General features: G+C 39.0%; 1 protein-coding gene and 1 long non-coding RNA gene across 3 annotated transcripts in view; one reads left to right on the top strand and one right to left on the bottom strand.

Annotated features, from left to right (window-relative positions):
• Positions 1-12,812, bottom strand: part of LOC146524520 (A disintegrin and metalloproteinase with thrombospondin motifs 2-like) — a 160,349-nt gene extending 147,537 nt beyond the window's left edge. Inside the window, exon 1 of one of the 2 annotated variants that reach the window (XM_085179677.1) lies at positions 12,262-12,812. In XM_085179677.1, coding sequence (XP_085035803.1) covers positions 12,262-12,349 — 88 coding nt within the window. In that variant the 5' untranslated portion in view covers positions 12,350-12,812. The remainder of the gene's footprint in view (positions 1-12,261) is intronic. The other variant, XM_085179686.1, reaches the window with a different exon arrangement.
• LOC146524511 (uncharacterized) overlaps positions 1-22,156 on the top strand; it is a 476,239-nt gene that overhangs the window by 308,925 nt on the left and 145,158 nt on the right. The window lies entirely within an intron of this gene.

Raw genomic sequence — 22,156 nt, forward strand, 5'->3', positions numbered from 1 at the left:
ATCGATAGATGCGACAGCGGCCGAATCGGATAATGTTAGGCTACTTCCCTGCAAAATCCGTCAGTAAACCACCGCGGTAAAGTGAGCCGTCATTTGTGAGCCGCGGTCAAGCCAGCCGCCTCTTATCCGCCGCATAAATTTCCTTGCGCTTTTACACCAGTCTTTACGGTAGCGCCTTTTCGCTTTATATCCCGATTGAGAGCCTAGACCCGCGCACACGCGCACGCGCGCGCACACATTACGATGGAACAGCCCAATACAGTCAATACAATTATGTCTATTACAAAAATTCATTAAAAATCATCCTTAGTAGTTGAGGTCCAACTTTCAACAGATTCCTTCTCTGGGAAGCCTACTGTACCTGTGTGCCAAGTTTCATCCAGATTTACTGTAGAATTCCTCAGAAATTAAAGGACATTTATATTCAATGCAATACAGTCAATACACTACAATTATGTCTATTACAAAAATTCATTAAAAATCATCCTTAGTAGTTGAGGTCCAACTGTCAACACATCCCTCCTCTGGGACACCTACTGTACCTGTGTGCCAAGTTTCATCCAGATTTACTGTAGAATTCCTCAGAAATTAAAGGAAACTTATATTCAATGCAATACAGTCAATACACTACAATTATGTCAAATTTCAAAAATTCATTAAAAATCATCCTTAGTAGTTGAGGTCCAACTTTCAACAGATTCCTTCTCTGGGAAGCCTACTGTACCTGTGTCCCAAGTTTCATCCAGATTTACTGTAGAATTCCTCAGAAATTAAAGGAAACTTATATTCAATGCAATACATTCAATACACTACAATTATGTCAAATTTCAAAGATTCATTAAAAATCATCCTTAGTAGTTGAGGTCCAACTTTCAACAGATTCCTTCTCTGGGAAGCCTACTGTACCTGTGTGCCAAGTTTCATCCAGATTTACTGTAGAATTCCTCAGAAATTAAAGGGCATTTATATTCAATGCAATACAGTCAATACACTACAATTATGTCTATTACAAAAATTCATTAAAAATCATCCTTAGTAGTTGAGGTCCAACTGTCAACACATCCCTCCTCTGGGACACCTACTGTACCTGTGTGCCAAGTTTCATCCAGATTTACTGTAGAATTCCTCAGAAATTAAAGGAAACTAATATTCAATGCAATACAGTCAATACACTACAATTATGTCAAATTTCAAAAATTCATTAAAAATCATCCTTAGTAGTTGAGGTCCAACTTTCAACAGATTCCTTCTCTGGGAAGCCTACTGTACCTGTGTGCCAAGTTTCATCCAGATTTACTGTAAAATTCCTCAGAAATTAAAGGACATTTATATTCAATGCAATACAGTCAATACACTACAATTATGTCAATTACAAAAATTCATTAAAAATCATCCTTAGTAGTTGAGGTCCAACTTTCAACAGATTCCTTCTCTGGGAAGCCTACTGTACCTGTGTGCCAAGTTTCATCCAGATTTACTGTAAAATTCCTCAGAAATTAAAGGACATTTATATTCAATGCAATACAGTTAATACACTACAATTATGTCTATTACAAAAATTCATTAAAAATCATCCTTAGTAGTTGAGGTCCAACTGTCAACACATCCCTCCTCTGGGACACCTACTGTACCTGTGTGCCAAGTTTCATCCAGATTTACTGTAGAATTCCTCAGAAATTAAAGGAAACTTATATTCAATGCAATACAGTCAATACACTACAATTATGTCTATTACAAAAAATCATTAAAAATCATCCTTAGTAGTTGAGGTCCAACTTTCAACACATCCCTCCTCTGGGACACCTACTGTACCTGTGTCCCAAGTTTCATCCAGATTTACTGTAGAATTCCTCAGAAATTAAAGGAAACTTATATTCAATGCAATACATTCAATACACTACAATTATGTCAAATTTCAAAGATTCATTAAAAATCATCCTTAGTAGTTGAGGTCCAACTTTCAACAGATTCCTTCTCTGGGAAGCCTACTGTACCTGTGTGCCAAGTTTCATCCAGATTTACTGTAGAATTCCTCAGAAATTAAAGGGCATTTATATTCAATGCAATACAGTCAATACACTACAATTATGTCTATTACAAAAATTCATTAAAAATCATCCTTAGTAGTTGAGGTCCAACTGTCAACACATCCCTCCTCTGGGACACCTACTGTACCTGTGTGCCAAGTTTCATCCAGATTTACTGTAGAATTCCTCAGAAATTAAAGGAAACTAATATTCAATGCAATACAGTCAATACACTACAATTATGTCAAATTTCAAAAATTCATTAAAAATCATCCTTAGTAGTTGAGGTCCAACTTTCAACAGATTCCTTCTCTGGGAAGCCTACTGTACCTGTGTGCCAAGTTTCATCCAGATTTACTGTAAAATTCCTCAGAAATTAAAGGACATTTATATTCAATGCAATACAGTCAATACACTACAATTATGTCAATTACAAAAATTCATTAAAAATCATCCTTAGTAGTTGAGGTCCAACTTTCAACAGATTCCTTCTCTGGGAAGCCTACTGTACCTGTGTGCCAAGTTTCATCCAGATTTACTGTAAAATTCCTCAGAAATTAAAGGACATTTATATTCAATGCAATACAGTCAATACACTACAATTATGTCTATTACAAAAATTCATTAAAAATCATCCTTAGTAGTTGAGGTCCAACTGTCAACACATCCCTCCTCTGGGACACCTACTGTACCTGTGTGCCAAGTTTCATCCAGATTTACTGTAGAATTCCTCAGAAATTAAAGGAAACTTATATTCAATGCAATACAGTCAATACACTACAATTATGTCTATTTCAAAAATTCATTAAAAATCATCCTTAGTAGTTGAGGTCCAACTTTCAACAGATTCCTTCTCTGGGAAGCCTACTGTACCTGTGTCCCAAGTTTCATCCAGATTTACTGTAGAATTCCTCAGAAATTAAAGGAAACTTATATTCAATGCAATACATTCAATACACTACAATTATGTCAAATTTCAAAGATTCATTAAAAATCATCCTTAGTAGTTGAGGTCCAACTTTCAACAGATTCCTTCTCTGGGAAGCCTACTGTACCTGTGTGCCAAGTTTCATCCAGATTTACTGTAGAATTCCTCAGAAATTAAAGGGCATTTATATTCAATGCAATACAGTCAATACACTACAATTATGTCTATTACAAAAATTCATTAAAAATCATCCTTAGTAGTTGAGGTCCAACTGTCAACACATCCCTCCTCTGGGACACCTACTGTACCTGTGTGCCAAGTTTCATCCAGATTTACTGTAGAATTCCTCAGAAATTAAAGGAAACTTATATTCAATGCAATACAGTCAATACACTACAATTATGTCAAATTTCAAAAATTCATTAAAAATCATCCTTAGTAGTTGAGGTCCAACTTTCAACAGATTCCTTCTCTGGGAAGCCTACTGTACCTGTGTCCCAAGTTTCATCCAGATTTACTGTCGAATTCCTCAGAAATTAAAGGAAACTTATATTCAATTCAATACAGTCAATACACTACAATTATGTCTATTTCAAAAATTCATTAAAAATCATCCTTAGTAGTTGAGGTCCAACTTTCAACAGATTCCTTCTCTGGGACACCTACTGTACCTGTGTGCCAAGTTTCATCCAGATTTACTGTAAGATTCCTCAGAAATTAAAGGACATGTATATTGAATTCAATACACTTACTTAAATATTGCATCATATTCAAAAATTCATTAAAAATCATCCATAATAGTTGATGTCCAACTTTCAACACCGTCTTACTCTGGGCGACCTACGGTATCTCTGGGCCAAGTTACATCTCAATTCACTGTAATCTTTATCAAAAATTGAAAGAACAATTATATGTCAATGCTGGCTGTGTGCCTTTCAAAGTGACACTAAATAACAGAACTCAGGCACATCAGGGAATAATCCAAAAGGCGGATTTATTAAACAAAAACAACATACAAAATATCCCTAACCCATACTACATAACCTAAAAAGAAACAAAGGGACACTTAGAAGCACAAGAAAACAATACTATACTGAAAGGGCAAGAGACACAGCCCAAACATAATCCACAACTAAAACGCCAAAAGAACAAGTCATCCCACATAGCAGACGGGTGTTGCCTGGATCTGGTGTGAAGCCGGCACTGCTGGCTGACTTCTGGCATGGTAAGATGGCACTGTTTATGTGATGGCATGCTACATCTGGCCTGATTGGGTGAATGTGACATGTTGTATAGAGCACTTTGAGTAATATGGGTGAGTAAAAAGGCGCTATATAAGAATCAGTCCATTCACTGTCTGAACAGAGTTTTGTCATGACAGCATATTTGATTGTCTTCACTGACTCGCTATCCGCCTTAGTGCAGCTGCCGTACCATCCTCGGATGCAGTAAGTTAGTAGGCTCTCAATGGGCGAGTGGTGGAAGGTCAGCAGAGGATGTCTGGGATGATTGCATTAAAGGCTGAGCTGTAGTCCACAAAGAGCATTCTGGCGTAGCTCTGCCGCTTTTCTGACACAACGACCGAGACTGTGGGAGCTGGGGCTCGAACCAGCAACCTTCCGGTGACAAGACGAACTGCCAACTCTCATTATGCAATGTACTGTTTAAAAGAAAAATCTTTTTTTTGCCTTGACAACATACAGTGGGGCAAAAAAGTATTTAGTCAGCCACCGATTGTGCAAGTTCCCCCACTTAAAATGATGACAGAGGTCAGTAATTTGCACCAGAGGTACACTTCAACTGTGAGAGACAGAATGTGAAAAAAAAATCCATGAATTCACATGGTAGGATTTGTAAAGAATTTATTCGTAAATCAGGGTGGAAAATAAGTATTTGGTCACCTCAAACAAGGAAAATCCCTGGCTCTCACAGACCTGTAACGTCTTCTGTAAGAAGCTTTTCTGTCCCCCACTCGTTACCTGTATGAATGGCACCTGTTTGACCTCATCATCTGTATAAAAGACACCTGTCCACAGCCTCAACCAGTCAGACTCCAAACGTCACCATGGCCAAGACCAAAGAGCTTTCGAAGGACACCAGGAAAAGAATTGTAGACCTGCACCAGACTGGGAAGAGTGAATCTACAATAGGCAAGCAGCTTGGTGTGAAAAAATCAACTGTGGGAGCAATCATCAGAAAATGGAAGACATACAAGACCACTGATAATCTCCCTCGATCTGGGGCTCCACGCAAGATCTCATCCCGTGGGGTCAAAATGATCATGAGAACGGTGAGCAAAGATCCCAGAACCACACGGGGGGACCTGGTGAATGACCTGCAGAGAGCTGGGACCAAAGTAACAAAGGTCACCATCAGTAACACACTACAACGGCAGGGAATCAAATCCCGCAGTGCCAGACGTGTTCCGCTGCTGAAGCCAGTGCATGTCCAGGCCCGTCTGAAGTTTGCCAGAGAGCACATGGATGATACAGCAGAGGATTGGGAGAATGTCATGTGGTCAGATGAAACCAAAGTAGAACTTTTTGGTATAAACTCAACTCGTCGTGTTTGGAGGAAGAAGAATACTGAGTTGCATCCCAAGAACACCATACCTACTGTGAAGCATGGGGGTGGAAACATCATGCTATGGGGCTGTTTTTCTGCCAAGGGGACAGGACGACTGATCCGTGTTAAGGACAGAATGAATAGGGCCAAGTATCATGAGATTTTGAGCCAAAACCTCCTTCCATCAGTGAGAACTTTGAAGATGAAACGAGGCTGGGTCTTCCAACATGACAATGATCCAAAACACACCGCCCGGGCAACAAAGGAGTGGCTCCGTAAGAAGCATTTGAAAGTCCTGGAGTGGCCTAGCCAGTCTCCAGACCTCAACCCCATAGAAAATCTGTGGCGGGAGTTGAAAGTCCGTGTTGCTCGGCGACAGCCCCAAAACATCACTGCTCTTGAGAAGATCTGCATGGAGGAATGGGCCAAAATACCAGCTACTGTGTGTGCAAACCTGGTAAAGACCTATAGTAAACATTTGACCTCTGTTATTGCCAACAAAGGTTATGTTACAAAGTATTGAGTTGTATTTTTGTTATTGACCAAATACTTATTTTCCACCCTGATTTACGAATAAATTCTTTACAAATCCTACCATGTGAATTCATGGATTTTTTTTTTTTTTTTTTTTCACATTCTGTCTTTCACAGTTGAAGTGTACCTCTGGTGCAAATTACTGACCTCTGTCATCATTTTAAGTGGGGGAACTTGCACAATCGGTGGCTGACTAAATACTTTTTTGCCCCACTGTACATTCATCTTCATTTCAAATAAGTAGTTATTTTTCACACAGAGAGCAATACCATTCTCCAGCCTCTGCTGTCCAAAACTACTCTGTATTCATCTGGAGGCACTTTGTGTGAAACCATTTTAAATAGCTCTCATGCAGGAACAAAGCAATTGTATAAAATGAAGTGAGGGAATGGAGCTATAAATAGATTAATATAGAGATATGAAAATAAACTTATATATAGACATAGGAACACAAGTTTTAAGATTAATGTTTCTGGGATATAATAAACAATATAAGCATACAGGTGTCTAAGCAAACATTGTGGCATACAAAGTGAGAGAGTGCAGTGAGTCATGTTTATTCCTGTTCAATATGTGTCTGACACAAGTGGATGAATTAAAAAGTCTGACAGCAGCAGCAACAACAGGCAATGCCTTCCTGATGACTTTCTATCTGGTTACATCTTTGTCTTTGATGCCTGTATCCCAGCTTGAAGAGTCCTGGACCTTTTTTCTAGTCAGTGGGTGTGTAGGCAAACAACTCTGGCTTGTCACCCAGTTGGATTTCCTGGTAATTGTCAGGTGGCACTATCTACAAATCAGGACACATTAACTATGATATTAAAAAATTGACATGATGACATAGTCCTTGGTCAGTTTACCAAGCATTTCTCAGTTTTGTTCTTTATAGTTCTGTTCATCATATCATTGTTTGTGAGTCCTGGATTATTTGATGATATGTTTACATTATGTATTCTTTTGTTTTCAGTTCCATATTGCTTTTAAGTGTAGTTCTTTTTAAGCATTCCACAAGTGGATGGAACACTTGTGAAAACACTCTAGTGTTAAAGCCAGTCTTGTCTTCATGTCTGTTTCTGGTTTTGTCTGTGTCAAGCTCGTGTGTCTTAGTCTGTGTTTTAGTTTGGTGGCCTCTTGTCTCTTTCTTGTGTTGAGTCTTACTTCCATTGTCTTCTTATTCCCAATGTATCCCTGCTGTGTTACACAGCTGTCTCCAATTCCCCTAATCACCATCCTATTTATACATTTTGCCAATCTCCCGGTCTGAAGTACATTATTCTATTCGATTCTATTCTATTATATTTATACAGCACCAAACCACAACAACAGTCACCTAAAGACACTTTATGTTGCTGGTTAAAAACACAACAATAATACAAAGAAAGCCCCAACAATTTAAGTACCCCATATGAGCTAACATTTAGTGTTAGTGGGAAGGAAAAACTCCATTTGAAGAGGTAGAGACATCTGGCAGAAACAGGCTCAAGGAGAGACAGCCATCTACTGTGACTGGCTGAGGTTGATGAAAAGGAGACAGAACAACATACTGTGCAAGAGATACATACTAACTAATGATTAAATGCAGAGAGGTGTATAAACACAGAAAGAGCAAAGAAGGAAAAAATTCATACATGATGGGAAGCCCACAAGAGCCTAGGCTTATTGCAGCACAAATAAGGGAAGATTCAGGGTCACCTGATCCACTCTAACTGTATTATTTGTCAAAACTGAGGGTTTTAATGCTAATCTCAAAAGCAGAGACGGGTGTTTGTCTTCTGAATTAATATAGAATAGAATAGAATTCAACCTTATTGTCATTGCACATGTCACAGGTACAAGGCAACGAAATGCAGTTTGCATCCATCAAGAAGTGCTTTAGCCATGATATAGATATATTACAATATATATTAGCAATAATATAGGTATGTAAGTATATTACAGAAATGGGTCTATTATGGTATGTTATAATGTACACGGTATGAAGGTATGTTATGAATATGCTATAACTATAAGTATGTACAGGCTATGAACAGGATATAAACATGAAAAACTATACAGAATATGAAATTAAAAAAACTATACAGAAATATGAGATATACAGCTATACACAAATGTGAAATATGCAGGTTATAAACAGTTGTAGAATTAAAAATTATTGTATTGTACAGAATGATGTGAGCTGCATCCACAGAAGAGAGGCCTGAGAGATGATTCCTGTTCAACCTTAAAATTCTATAGGAACCACAAGTACACTTAATATTCCAAAATTAAAATCTGGATTTCAAAGCGAGTCAGTGAAGACAATCAAATAAACTGTCATGACAAAACTCTGTTCAGACAGTGAATGGACTGATTCTTATATAGCGCCTTTTTACTCACCCATATTACTCAAAGTGCTCTATACAACATGTCACATTCACCCAATCAGGCCAGATGTAGCATGCCATCACATAAACAGTGCCATCTTACCATGCCAGAAGTCAGCCAGCAGTGCCGGCTTCACACCAGATCCAGGCAACACCCGTCTGCTATGTGGGATGACTTGTTCTTTTGGCGTTTTAGTTGTGGATTATGTTTGGGCTGTGTCTCTTGCCCTTTCAGTATAGTATTGTTTTCTTGTGCTTCTAAGTGTCCCTTTGTTTCTTTTTAGGTTATGTAGTATGGGTTAGGGATATTTTGTATGTTGTTTTTGTTTAATAAATCCGCCTTTTGGATTATTCCCTGATGTGCCTGAGTTCTGTTATTTAGTGTCACTTTGAAAGGCACACAGCCAGCATTGACATATAATTGTTCTTTCAATTTTTGATAAAGATTACAGTGAATTGAGATGTAACTTGGCCCAGAGATACCGTAGGTCGCCCAGAGTAAGACGGTGTTGAAAGTTGGACATCAACTATTATGGATGATTTTTAATGAATTTTTGAATATGATGCAATATTTAAGTAAGTGTATTGAATTCAATATACATGTCCTTTAATTTCTGAGGAATCTTACAGTAAATCTGGATGAAACTTGGCACACAGGTACAGTAGGTGTCCCAGAGAAGGAATCTGTTGAAAGTTGGACCTCAACTACTAAGGATGATTTTTAATGAATTTTTGAAATAGACATAATTGTAGTGTATTGACTGTATTGCATTGAATATAAGTTTCCTTTAATTTCTGAGGAATTCGACAGTAAATCTGGATGAAACTTGGGACACAGGTACAGTAGGCTTCCCAGAGAAGGAATCTGTTGAAAGTTGGACCTCAACTACTAAGGATGATTTTTAATGAATTTTTGAAATTTGACATAATTGTAGTGTATTGACTGTATTGCATTGAATATAAGTTTCCTTTAATTTCTGAGGAATTTTACAGTAAATCTGGATGAACCTTGGCACACAGGTACAGTAGGTGTCCCAGAGAAGGAATCTGTTGAAAGTTGGACCTCAACTACTAAGGATGATTTTTAATGAATTTTGAAATTTGACATAATTGTAGTGTATTGACTGTATTGCATTGAATATAAGTTTCCTTTAATTTCTGAGGAATTCTACAGTAAATCTGGATGAAACTTGGCACACAGGTACAGTAGGTGTCCCAGAGGAGGGATGTGTTGAAAGTTGGACCTCAACTACTAAGGATGATTTTTAATGATTTTTTGTAATAGACATAATTGTAGTGTATTGACTGTATTGCATTGAATATAAGTTTCCTTTCATTTCTGAGGAATTCGACAGTAAATCTGGATGAAACTTGGGACACAGGTACAGTAGGCTTCCCAGAGAAGGAATCTGTTGAAAGTTGGACCTCAACTACTAAGGATGATTTTTAATGAATTTTTGAAATTTGACATAATTGTAGTGTATTGACTGTATTGCATTGAATATAAGTTTCCTTTAATTTCTGAGGAATTCTACAGTAAATCTGGATGAAACTTGGCACACAGGTACAGTAGGTGTCCCAGAGACGGGATGTGTTGAAAGGTGGACCTCAACTACTAAGGATGATTTTTAATGAATTTTTGAAATTTGACATAATTGTAGTGTATTGACTGTATTGCATTGAATATAAATGTCCTTTAATTTCTGAGGAATTCTACAGTAAATCTGGATGAAACTTGGCACACAGGTACAGTAGGTGTCCCAGAGGAGGGATGTGTTGAAAGTTGGACCTCAACTACTAAGGATGATTTTTAATGAATTTTTGAAATGTACATAATTGTAGTGTATTGACTGTATTGCATTGAATATAAATGTCCTTTAATTTCTGAGGAATTTTACAGTAAATCTGGATGAAACTTGGCACACAGGTACAGTACGTGTCCCAGAGGAGGGATGTGTTGAAAGTTGGACCTCAACTACTAAGGATGATTTTTAATGAATTTTTGAAATTTGACATAATTGTAGTGTATTGACTGTATTGCATTGAATATAAATGTCCTTTATTTTCTGAGGAATTTTACAGTAAATCTGGATGAACCTTGGCACACAGGTACAGTAGGTGTCCCAGAGAAGGAATGTGTTGAAAGTTGAACCTCAACTACTAAGGATGATTTTTAATGAATTTTTGAAATGTACATAATTGTAGTGTATTGACTGTATTGCATTGAATATAAATGTCCTTTAATTTCTGAGGAATTTTACAGTAAATCTGGATGACACTTGGCACACAGGTACAGTAGATGTCCCAGAGGAGGGATGTGTTGAAAGTTGGACCTCAACTACTAAGGATGATTTTTAATGAATTTTTGAAATTTGACATAATTGTAGTGTATTGACTGTATTGCATTGAATATAAGTTTCCTTTAATTTCTGAGGAATTCTACAGTAAATCTGGATGAAACTTGGCACACAGGTACAGTAGGTGTCCCAGAGGAGGGATGTGTTGAAAGTTGGACCTCAACTACTAAGGATGATTTTTAATTAATTTTTGAAATTTGACATAATTGTAGTGTATTGACTGTATTGCATTGAATATAAATGTCCTTTAATTTCTGAGGAATTTTACAGTAAATCTGGATGAACCTTGGCACACAGGTACAGTAGGTGTCCCAGAGAAGGAATGTGTTGAAAGTTGGACCTCAACTACTAAGGATGATTTTTAATGAATTTTTGAAATGTACATAATTGTAGTGTATTGACTGTATTGCATTGAATATAAATGTCCTTTAATTTCTGAGGAATTTTACAGTAAATCTGGATGAAACTTGGCACACAGGTACAGTAGGTGTCCCAGAGGAGGGATGTGTTGAAAGTTGGACCTCAACTACTAAGGATGATTTTTAATGAATTTTTGAAATTTGACATAATTGTAGTGTATTGACTGTATTGCATTGAATATAAGTTTCCTTTAATTTCTGAGGAATTCTACAGTAAATCTGGATGAAACTTGGCACACAGGTACAGTAGGCTTCCCAGAGGAGGGATGTGTTGAAAGTTGGACCTCAACTACTAAGGATGATTTTTAATGAATTTTTGAAATTTGACATAATTGTAGTGTATTGACTGTATTGCATTGAATATAAGTTTCCTTTAATTTCTGAGGAATTCTACAGTAAATCTGGATGAAACTTGGCACACAGGTACAGTAGGTGTCCCAGAGGAGGGATGTGTTGAAAGTTGGACCTCAACTACTAAGGATGATTTTTAATGAATTTTTGTAATAGACATAATTGTATTGACTGTATTGGGCTGTTCCATCGTAATGTGTGCGCGCGTGTGCGCGGGTCTAGGCTCTCAATCGGGATATAAAGCGAAAAGGCGCTACCGTAAAGACTGGTGTAAAAGCGCAAGGAAATTTATGCGGCGGATAAGAGGCGGCTGGCTTGACCGCGGCTCACAAATGACGGCTCACTTTACCGCGGTAGTAAACCGGTGCATCAAATGCCCTCTTACACCCCAGATAAAATTATACCCCGGACAGGGGGGGGGCAAATCACAACACTGCTTGCACCGCTGAGGGACCTTCGGAAAGTCCCTTTAAGCACCACAGCAGGACACGGGCTACAGAAGTTGCAAATGCGCACCACAATATCATTTGCAACAAAACTGCAAAAGCGTGGCAAAAATGAAACACAAGCAAGAAGCAGGACAGTGCCTCCCCGCTACGATGAGCTTCCACACTTCCAGTGAGCGCGCGAGAGCCCCCGCGCAGCCCAGCTGATAAGATATGATCAGATAAGGAGAACAACGTAAACACTGACCACGCTCAAGTGGACTCCACTCACCAACGCTACTGGCGATGTAAAGGCCGCTGGTGTGCAGCAGAAAGGCCGGTAGAATAATTAGGACAGTATATCCTGTTGAGAAACCCATGGCAGCTCCGAACTGCGCAGGTGAGAGAGTGGGACTCCGGGCTCCAGTGTGGTGAAGTTCCCCGCCTGGCGCGACCAGCCACGCCACGACAGCAACAGCACAGCAGCCCGCAACTAGACTGCCAAGTGCACCGGGAGAGACGGAGCTCTCCTCCCCTCTCTCTCTCTCTCTCTTTCTCTCTCTCTCCTCCTCCTCTCCGTCGAGGTCTCTCACTCTCGCTCGCTCACTCTTCTTCGCTCCCTCTCTCACTCAACTCTTCCCTTCTCTTTCCGCTCTGTCTCTCCTTTCTCTCAACTTCTCTCTTGAATTCTGCGTGCTCCCACTTTTTTTCTATTTCTCTTACCTCTGACAACTCTCTGAAACTACACACACGCACACACAGAGACCGGCCGCCGGGATCCCACCCACCCCGAGTGTCTCCTCTGTGTGATAAGTGAGGATATGTGAGAGCGGTGGCTGTGCTGCGGCTGCACTGATGGACCGACAGACAGCTTTTTTTTTTTCAAAGAAAAGAAAAGAAAGAAAGAAATGCGCTTCATGGTACATCAAGCGCATGTCACAAACCCGAAGCATTGATTCTTATTTTTTATTTTTTACACTTAGACACCCTTTCCGGGACCATAACTGCTGCTAAACCCTGCACTCCATCGCTCTCCGACGAGCTGCGAACCTCTTTGTAAACTTTGAATATTCCGTTAAGCTTTCTTGTTTTCAGTACGCAGCAGCGCCCCGCGTGGTGTGCTGGTAGAAATGCACTGAGTTTTGCAGGGCCCAAGGGTCCAATTTACAGCCAGCGAAAAAAAAGAAGAAGAAGAAAAAAGAAAAGAGAGAAAAGAGAAGCCTTATAGCCATAACCTGCATTGCCCTCATTTACCACATCATTTACCCTCTTTGACCACTAATCTTCAACTGTTGTAAACAGAAATAAGATGCATGACGTGAACTACAGAAATGAGGCAAACCATTTTTATTTCAAATTCCTTTTTTTCCCTTTTAAGAATAACATTAAGGAGAGGTAAATAAATAAATCTTTAAAATAACATCAAAATCAATTAAGTTAATCTGCTGAGTCGCAAAATAAGCTGAGGTTCAGATTTTTTTAAAATTTTTTTTTAAGGCAGCAGATTTATTTATAGTCTTTAGTTTCTATTCATTTTTATTCTTGTGCCAAGATTTTCAAAGCAACAAAAAGCGATCAAAGAGTTCCAAAGATGCAAAACACTGTTTACTTAGTTTCAAATACTGCAAAACACATCAGATTGAAGTGCAAAACAATCAGCGTAATTATAATTGACCGTTCCTCCATGATATCATTAGTTTTAAAATATGATCATCTGACTAATATATGTCCTCCTCCATGCGGTCAAACAGCGTCTAACCTCAAGGGCATGGATTTTGGGGTGTGCTGTGGTGTCCTGCACTGGGATGTTGGCAGCAGATCCTTTGGGTCTTGTGGGACGGCTTCCCGCAGATGCTCGATCAAATTGGGATCTGGGGAGTTTGGAGTCTGGATCAATGCCTCGGGCTCTTTGTCGTTTTCCTCAAGCTGTGCATGCCTGGGCATTTTTTTTTCCATATTCCAGCTTCACGCTGCACTTGAACGAGATGGCACAAGTTATTCATTTCACCTTTCAGCGCTTTTGCTGTTGTGGATGACGTCTAGGTGTGTGTTTTGAGGAGGCTACGGTGATCCTGAGCAGGTGTTAAAAAATGGAATAATTGTGAAAAAAAGAATTACACCAAAGATCAACCAATAAATAAATAATACATCCTTCTTAACTGACTTAACAGACAGTTACTTGTGGGACTCTCGGTACACACAGCTGATTTTTCTTTGTGGAACAGAAAAACATATAGAGGAAAACAGATTTTTACAGAGGTAAAATAATCGGCGTGGATTGCTTTTGGAGTTAAGCCTGTACAGCTGCTTAAAGGTTACACATAACTTCAAATGACAGTATTAATCGTGCAATAGCAGAGTGCCCACCTGTCTAACAGTAACCCTGTCAGTTGAGAAGGTGCTACTTGCTAGTTTGGAACAGATCTACTGTCCAACAATAAAATACCCCAAACAATCCTAACAATCAGTAGCCTAACCACCAGTTACAGCAGAGGCTTTCTTTTGCTGCGGCCCTCAGGCTGATCCAATAAAGCATCGTGCATAATTAGATGATGGTATTAATTATTCTTTCTGCAGAAGCTCAGTCAGTGTAGTGCTGCTTGGTTGCAACCTAGAGGCAGACAGGCAGTTTATGTCAGGTAAATAATGGGAAGCCACAGGCAACTGAAAATTGTACATTTTTAACTTTTAAAAAAGTTAATTGTCTGACTGGCCTTGCCATTAGCGTCTAAAAATGTAGGTTAATTAAAATAGCTGTTTTCCTGTTGTAACTTTTTTTATTATAATATTTCAGATAAAAGGTTCTGTTTAAAACTGCTGTGAATCTGCTGCAGCTCTGCTCTAAATATATTGTTACCAAGGTTTTCTTAAATGTGCTTCATTGAGGAAATATACTCAGTATAAAGTAAGTCGATTTATATGATTTTGTGCCTTACCACAAATCTGAAATACGAATGATTCGTCTTCAGCTTTCTTTTTATACTTAACACATATATCACTGAGCCTCTGGCACTGGAGTGAAGTTCACTCTTGATGATTAATAAGTGCTGAACACAGAGCTGTATGGGTCAAATTCTATTAATGATACTGTAATTTCCAATCATTATAAATCGTGAAATGAATTGACTTATACGCTTTTTCAGTTTTCCTTGGAGACACTGTAAATTTCGGATGACTACAACATTCGAAAAAGTCACAGCTGCCTGACAAAACTGTCAGCTTCACAAATAAAGTTGCTTACTGTGAGCATTTTAGCATTCTAATTAGTATTTAGATCAAAGCAGTGCTGTGCAAATAGCCTCACAGATCTGCTACAGTGGCTTTTAGACTCTGATTTCTACAAAGATCTGGTAGCTAATTCCACACGCCACTGTGTGTGTGTGTGTCTGTGTGTGCTTATGTGTGTCAGCTTTAAACAAAAAGGCTTAAAGAAAGGAATTTGTTTACGTATCTCCAAGCTTATCAGAGGAATCTTGTTACCGATTAGTACGATGTACCGTGTCAGTTATAATTTGCCCAAATTTGGCTTTTCTCAGTATAGTAAAGATGGCAATATACACTCACCAGACACTTTGAAACGTGCACTTTGCTAATACTGGACTGTACTGGACCTAATTTTAGGTAGTTTTATTGCACAAAATATAATAATGTACAGTTCTGTCAAAACAGAGTGTCTTTCACTCTGAATACTTATTCACCACTACTATTAATATATTAATATTAATTCTTCATGGCACAGATTTAACAAGATTGTGGAAGTATTCCTCAAAGATTTTGGTTCATATTGATATGATGGCATCACACAGTTGCTGCAAATCTGTCGGCTGCACATCCGTGATGCAAGTGTCCTGCTCCAACACATCTCAAAGTTGCTCTATTGGATTCTGTTGGAGTTTTAGTGATCAGGGAGGCCAATGAAATACTCAATGGTACGTTCAAGAAACTAATCTGAGATGATTTGAGCAGCATTTTCCAATCTTCTGTTGCTCAATTTTAGTGAGGCTGTTTAAACTGTATCCTCAGTTTCCTGTTCTCAGCTGACAGAAGTGGCACACTATGTGGTCTTCTGCTGCTGTTGCTCTGCTCCAGTGCTGGATGTGTTGTGCATTCAGAGATGCTTTTCCGCATACCTTGGTTGTAAGGAATGATAATTTGAGTTACTGTTTCCTTATGAGCTCAAAGCAGTCTAGCCGTTCTCCTCTGACCTATGAGATCAATAAAGCATCAGAGCACTGCCACTCACTGGATATTTTTATCTCTTTCAGACCATTTTCTGTAAACCCCAGAGATGGTTTTGTGGGAAAAACCCAGTATGAGTAGTTTGTGAAATACTCCGACCAGCCTATCTGGCACCAACAATCATACCACAGTCACAGTCGCATAAATCACCTTTTTCTCAGTTCTGATGCTCGGTTTGAACTTGTTAACTATGTCTACATATCTAAACACAATATGTTGCTATTATGTAATTGTCTGATTTAATATTTGCATTAAGCAGCAGTTGAACGGGTGTATCTAACAAAATGTCCAGTGAGTGAAGACCCAAGACGATTCTTTGGTTTGTTCCTTTGGAATCATGAGAAACAGAATTCTTTATTAATACCAGGAAATTATGTGGTCACAGTTACCCTATGATAGTAAATAACTAAACTAAATTAAATAATACAATATATTAAAAAGTTTCAAAATATAACAAAATAGTTCTAATTAAAATATCCCACCATTTTACACAAATTAAATATATCTAGAAATCTGGAAGACTGCTGATGAATGTCCACATAGTCACTGCCTTTGGTTCTGTTTCCATGCTGTCTGAACTAGATTTTCTTATATTCCGTGTCTTTAGTTACATTGTAAAGAAGCAACTTCAAAATGATTATTCTAAAAAATAAAAATAAAAATAAAAAAGCTGAGCTAAACCAAAATGAATCTAAGGCCACCTCATATGTGTAAATGTTATTTTCTGAGCCTGAGAAATAGTGATGTAGGAAGAAACAGAAAAAGTAATGTTAACATTTCAGTGTCTTGCCGACATAGTCATGCAGTGCACTGCTTGAAATAATTAGGAAATAGTTTACTTTTGGCAGGACTGCTCACCCTGTCAACAGGATCAGTTAATGAGCAAAATTCATTGGGTAAGTTATTGTTATATGTAACATTGAAATGGTGTGTGTTTCAAATATGTTTCCTTATTATAATTACATCACAATATTAAAGTTTTTTGTACGAGTATTTTGTACTGTTTCTATGTGAATAAAACATAATAAAGTAATGTCCTTAAATTTATAGAAATGCCACTGAGGGTAGGAGAAAGGGCGGAGAGCAAGGATGAACAGGAGAGAAATCAACAAAAAATATGAAAAGGATTTTAAAGAAAACATCAAGGACACACGCACAAAAACAAAAAAAACCTTGTTACATCAAAAAGAAAAGCCAACAAAAAGTAACATGAGACATGTTAAGGTCAAAAAAGAGAAAGGATAGAGTAAGAGAAGAATAATGCAGACAGGGGGACATATCTGGGCCAGCATGAACGCACGCACATGTAAACCCAGTCCAATTATACCTGGAGGTCTTTGCCATACAAACACACAGTGACCCTCTGCTGAGAGAGAAAGAGTGCGACTGTGTCAGTGTGTGTGTGTGTGTGTATCGCGCAGTGAGAGGTCATCTTTCACCAAGCATCACGGTTACACCTTGGTTCGCAGTTCCTGGATGTTCACAAGCCTGTTTGGGTACAGGGGAACACAGATTCACACACACAAAAATACCTCTTTTTCAGGAAAAAGCCACACCCTGCTTTGCCTCGAGTTCCCACCATAACAACGCACATGTAAGCGTTCCCGATCTACACACCCTGCATGCCAGTCTGTGACCAGTGGACACCCTGCCTCCATATGAACACTTATGCCGTTACCCGCATATACCCGCCACCCTTCACACCATCTCCTCCCACCCCTCGCTCCTGGTTACTTTGCTGTTGCCATGGAGATACCAAGCCCTGCACCTTGAAAAGTGCACTTCGAAGGAGTCGAGGAGAGACAGACAATAATATCCCTATTTCCAGACAAACAGACACACACACACACGAGCGCACAAACTCTTGTGTTTGTGGAGGTTATTATAACTAGGTTTGGCAGTGCCGGGGTTTGTGTGTGCGTGTGTGCAGGCCCATGTTTGTGTGTTTTTATGGGAGGTGGGTGTTCAGATGTCCATTGCCTGTGCATGTGCAAACAGATTGCGAGTGGAGAAATAGAGCTACATGGTCAGACGAGACAAGTGGAGAAAATCTGTTGTGTTCTCAACATGTTGCACTGTTTCAGGGCTTCATGCGTTTAATATAGATTTTAATTACAAATTGTTATATTAGATTACCCCTTCAAGTGTCTATCCCCCACTTTAATGAATTATGGTTATCCCCGGGTACTGGCATTCAAGTGAATCCTTACTAGATTATTAATACTACATAAAATCATTTAAAAATATATTCTGGTTTTTGCTCAAATTTGTGTTTTATTGGTCTGACTAAGTGCTGTAAGTGCTGCTTGTACAGTCTGCCTGACTGTTATGCACCTTTTCTCACTAGCAACTTGATTATGCTGCATGTGTTAAGGGCTATACTGAGTGAGCATATGCTGAAAAGTGTCCTGCAGGGCCACCATTGCCAGTCTCTCCAATGACTCCTGCTGTCCTAGCAAGGTCAGGCAGCAGGCCACCATGTGTCAGCATGTATTAGCATATCTTATGAATGCAAGGACAGGTGTTTCCAGCGTCTCAAAGAGGTTACATGATGAGGCATCAAAGCCCCATGACAGCACATCAAGCCAAAGCCATGAACTCGGACACAGGTGTCTCCTGAAAGTCGATTGTCATAACTCTACATGGAAATTAATGTGTGATTGTATGCATTTGTGTATAAAAAGGCAGGTGTTAACAATGCATTGCACATGTAAATACACTGGCTCTCATATAAGTTCTCATAGCTTATAGTTGCATTTCATGTGTAGACTATGAGGAATATAAGGGGTTATTGATGAACCCCAAAAGAAAACTCACATCAATGATTTGATTTGCTTTGGTGCCACAGTTTGTCTATACAAATACGCAGTGGAAGTAAAAAGGAAGTAAAAAAAAGAAGACTGCACAGTCCTGTGGAACCAACTAACTACAGCCTTACTGCTTCCATAGGATTTGAGTGGATAAGTAGGATCCAGGTGCTGCCCATCAAAACCGCTTGATTAACTGATCCTCAGCAAGTGTGACCAGCTTTTAAAAGCACAAGTTCTGACAGGTTGCTGGTCTCAAAAATTGAATGCTTCACAGGTGTGGCTGTCCTAGAAAATTCTCGCCATGGTCACACCAGGCAATGCTCAGAGAAACTGCAAAAAACCCAATGACGGCCATTGTCTTTTGGACCACAGTGGAGATGTACACACATGATGTGTATATTTTTTACATGACTGCATAGATCATCACAGCTGAGGCGCCGATCAAAGCTGTAATATAGCTTGTGTATTTACCATCAATAGTGTTTTTATCAGTCATGGCACCAATTATGCCAGATTCAACATGAAAGCATGAGCTTGGGTTTGAGGCTGGATTCTCCATCACCATGATAGACATCTCAAAACGGGCCTGTGCCAAGCTTGACTTCATTGCCTACCTGAAATAACCCTTTGCACGGTTCAGCCAATGAGGGTGTCTACATTCAACACACAACAAAAAACCTATGGTATAGTAGGATTAAATGCAAAATATTTAGAGAACACAAAAGTGGTCAGCGGTGGATACACCAATACAGCTCATACTCTTTCCTAAGATTTTTTCCTTCAAATTTTTATGCTTCAACACTAAAGCAAACAGACTGATTTTGTCAATACCTTTCGCAATGCCAATCCACTGCAGGACCCTCTTCAGGTGTGTGTTTAGTTTGGCAAATACACACAAGGGCATGCACGCACAAACAGACACATGCAAGCCTTTGCTATCGTGCACCATATGTTATCTAAGCTCTCAGTGGGTGCCTGTGGCCTATTTCCCTTTACTGCCCTTAACTGATCTGATGGGCCTGGATGCCCTCTCAGATAACTGATCGCTGTGGAACTGGAGCATGGAGGTGCCTTTTGTTTTTCAACTAATATCCAGCTCCTATCTCTGTGTGTGTTTTACTAACATTACAGTATTGTTACGTAAAAAAAAAAAAGTTTGTTTTTTAATTTAAATATGCAAGAAAAAAACTAAAGAAAATAATTCTTAATAGCTGATGGGGAAATAAGCTGTTTTGTTTTCAGTACTTTATCAGCCCTAAATTAATATTTCTTAATCTTCATCCCACATAAGAAGATTAGGAGGATTTTTTTTTTCTGGATAATTTTAATCTTTGCCTAGACCTGGCTTGTGCCACTGACCAGGGCAATAGGAAACTCGAAATGGGCCTGGATGATCGAGGGCAGTCTGGCTTTTAATTCCAACAGTGCCTCATCCCACACAGAGGGAGCCATGCCAGCAGAGACAGATTCTGCTCCCTGACCTCAGTGGCACAGTGGTCACTGATTTTATCCTGACCACAGGAAGCTCAATGTCCTGCCCAAGAATGAGTACTATTGTAGTACTATAATTATCCATGGGAGTTTGTATGTGTTTAGGAAAGAAAAAAAAGGGGGGGGAAGTCAAGAAAGAAGGAAAAAGAAAGAAAAATCCACGTCTGTTTGAAAAACAAAGGCATTGAAATGTCTGGATTGGGTTCTTTTTTAAGGCTCCTATGACAGGATCAGGTCATCGAGTAGACAAAGGTGATATGCTGGAAGACAAAGGCAGAAAATCTTCCCCTGTTCTGCAGCTCGAAGGCTGACAGCTGTGGAATCTTTGTTACACAGTAAATCACTAACTGTTTAACTGCTTGCCTGTTTTCTCAGTTACTGTTTGTCCTTCCCTTTTAGCAACAGGCACTCCACCTGCTTTACCGCCTGTAAGAACATTTGATCATCCCCACCCCTTCACTCAGCTCCCCTGTATAGAACTATCAATATTCAGAATTCACTCTGTAGCCAGATTGACATCGTGTGTTTACTTTAACACTGCAAGCTTATTTCCTACCTCTGTGCCTGTCTGATTACCTGATCTGACATTTTATTTGCCTCTCTCTCGGTTTCAGTTCCCTGTCTATAAGTAAGAATTTAGCTGATTGCCAGTCTGAGCCTTTTCGTATCTTTGCTTAAGCTGTGATAGTAAATGGAGGCTGAAAAGTGTACTTTGTATGAATTTTATAGCAGACAATAGCAGCCCTAAATGGCAAATCCAGCGGATGGTAATTAAGTCACCCAATATAGCCAATATCACTTTAATTTATGCTGTTTTACCCATTTCTATACAAGAAAGAAGAAAATGCCAATTTACAGTACCACAAACAGTCTTTTTTGTTTTGTTTTGTTTTTTTCAAAACTGTGCCAAACAAATTATTTTGATAAAATTGATCTTTTTTTTAAATTTATAAAATTTCCAACTTGAGTTATTTTCCCCCCATGGCTAATTATATTTATTATATTTCAATATTCAAAAACATCATATCTGCAACCCAACTAACGCCTGTGCTTAGAGAGCCCTGTAGGCCTCACAAATTTATCTGCAATATGCAGGGCAGTCATTTATGTAAATTTGTGCTTGTAGCATTTATTTCTCTGCAATTAAGCCATGCTTGCAAATCCCCTCTGTAGAACAGGCCAGAGTGATCATTCTGGACTCAAAAGCTCGGGTTCAGAGTTTGATGGGAAAATAGTTAATTGTTATTGGTCTCTTCAAACAGTAGTTTGAGGTTTAAAGTATTCCTTCAGAGGATTTAAAGAAAATAACGTTGACACGAGCTGCATTTAGTTACCTGTTTCAGTGTGAAGGAGTGTTTATAGAAAGAATGTCTGGCTAGCATTTCTGTAAAGTGGACAAAGCAATTTTTGGCCACAATGCTGCTGCTAAGATGGGATATTCCCTCAGAGGAACATCTAGCTCTCTAAAAAATAAGAGTTATGATTGCATGGTCACCAATGTACACACACACACACACACACACACGGGCATGCATGCGTACTGTAGGTACATTATCAGATCTGCAGAAAGCAAGAGGCCAAGAAGGCCTTTCTTCTCCTCTCGTGCATAGTGTAAGTTCGGGGTCGAGGCTGGTGCAGTCACATCCT

The sequence above is a fragment of the Neolamprologus multifasciatus genome, chromosome 2 (assembly GCF_963576455.1).
Source record: "Neolamprologus multifasciatus chromosome 2, fNeoMul1.2, whole genome shotgun sequence".
NCBI classification, from domain to species: Eukaryota; Metazoa; Chordata; class Actinopteri; order Cichliformes; family Cichlidae; genus Neolamprologus; species Neolamprologus multifasciatus.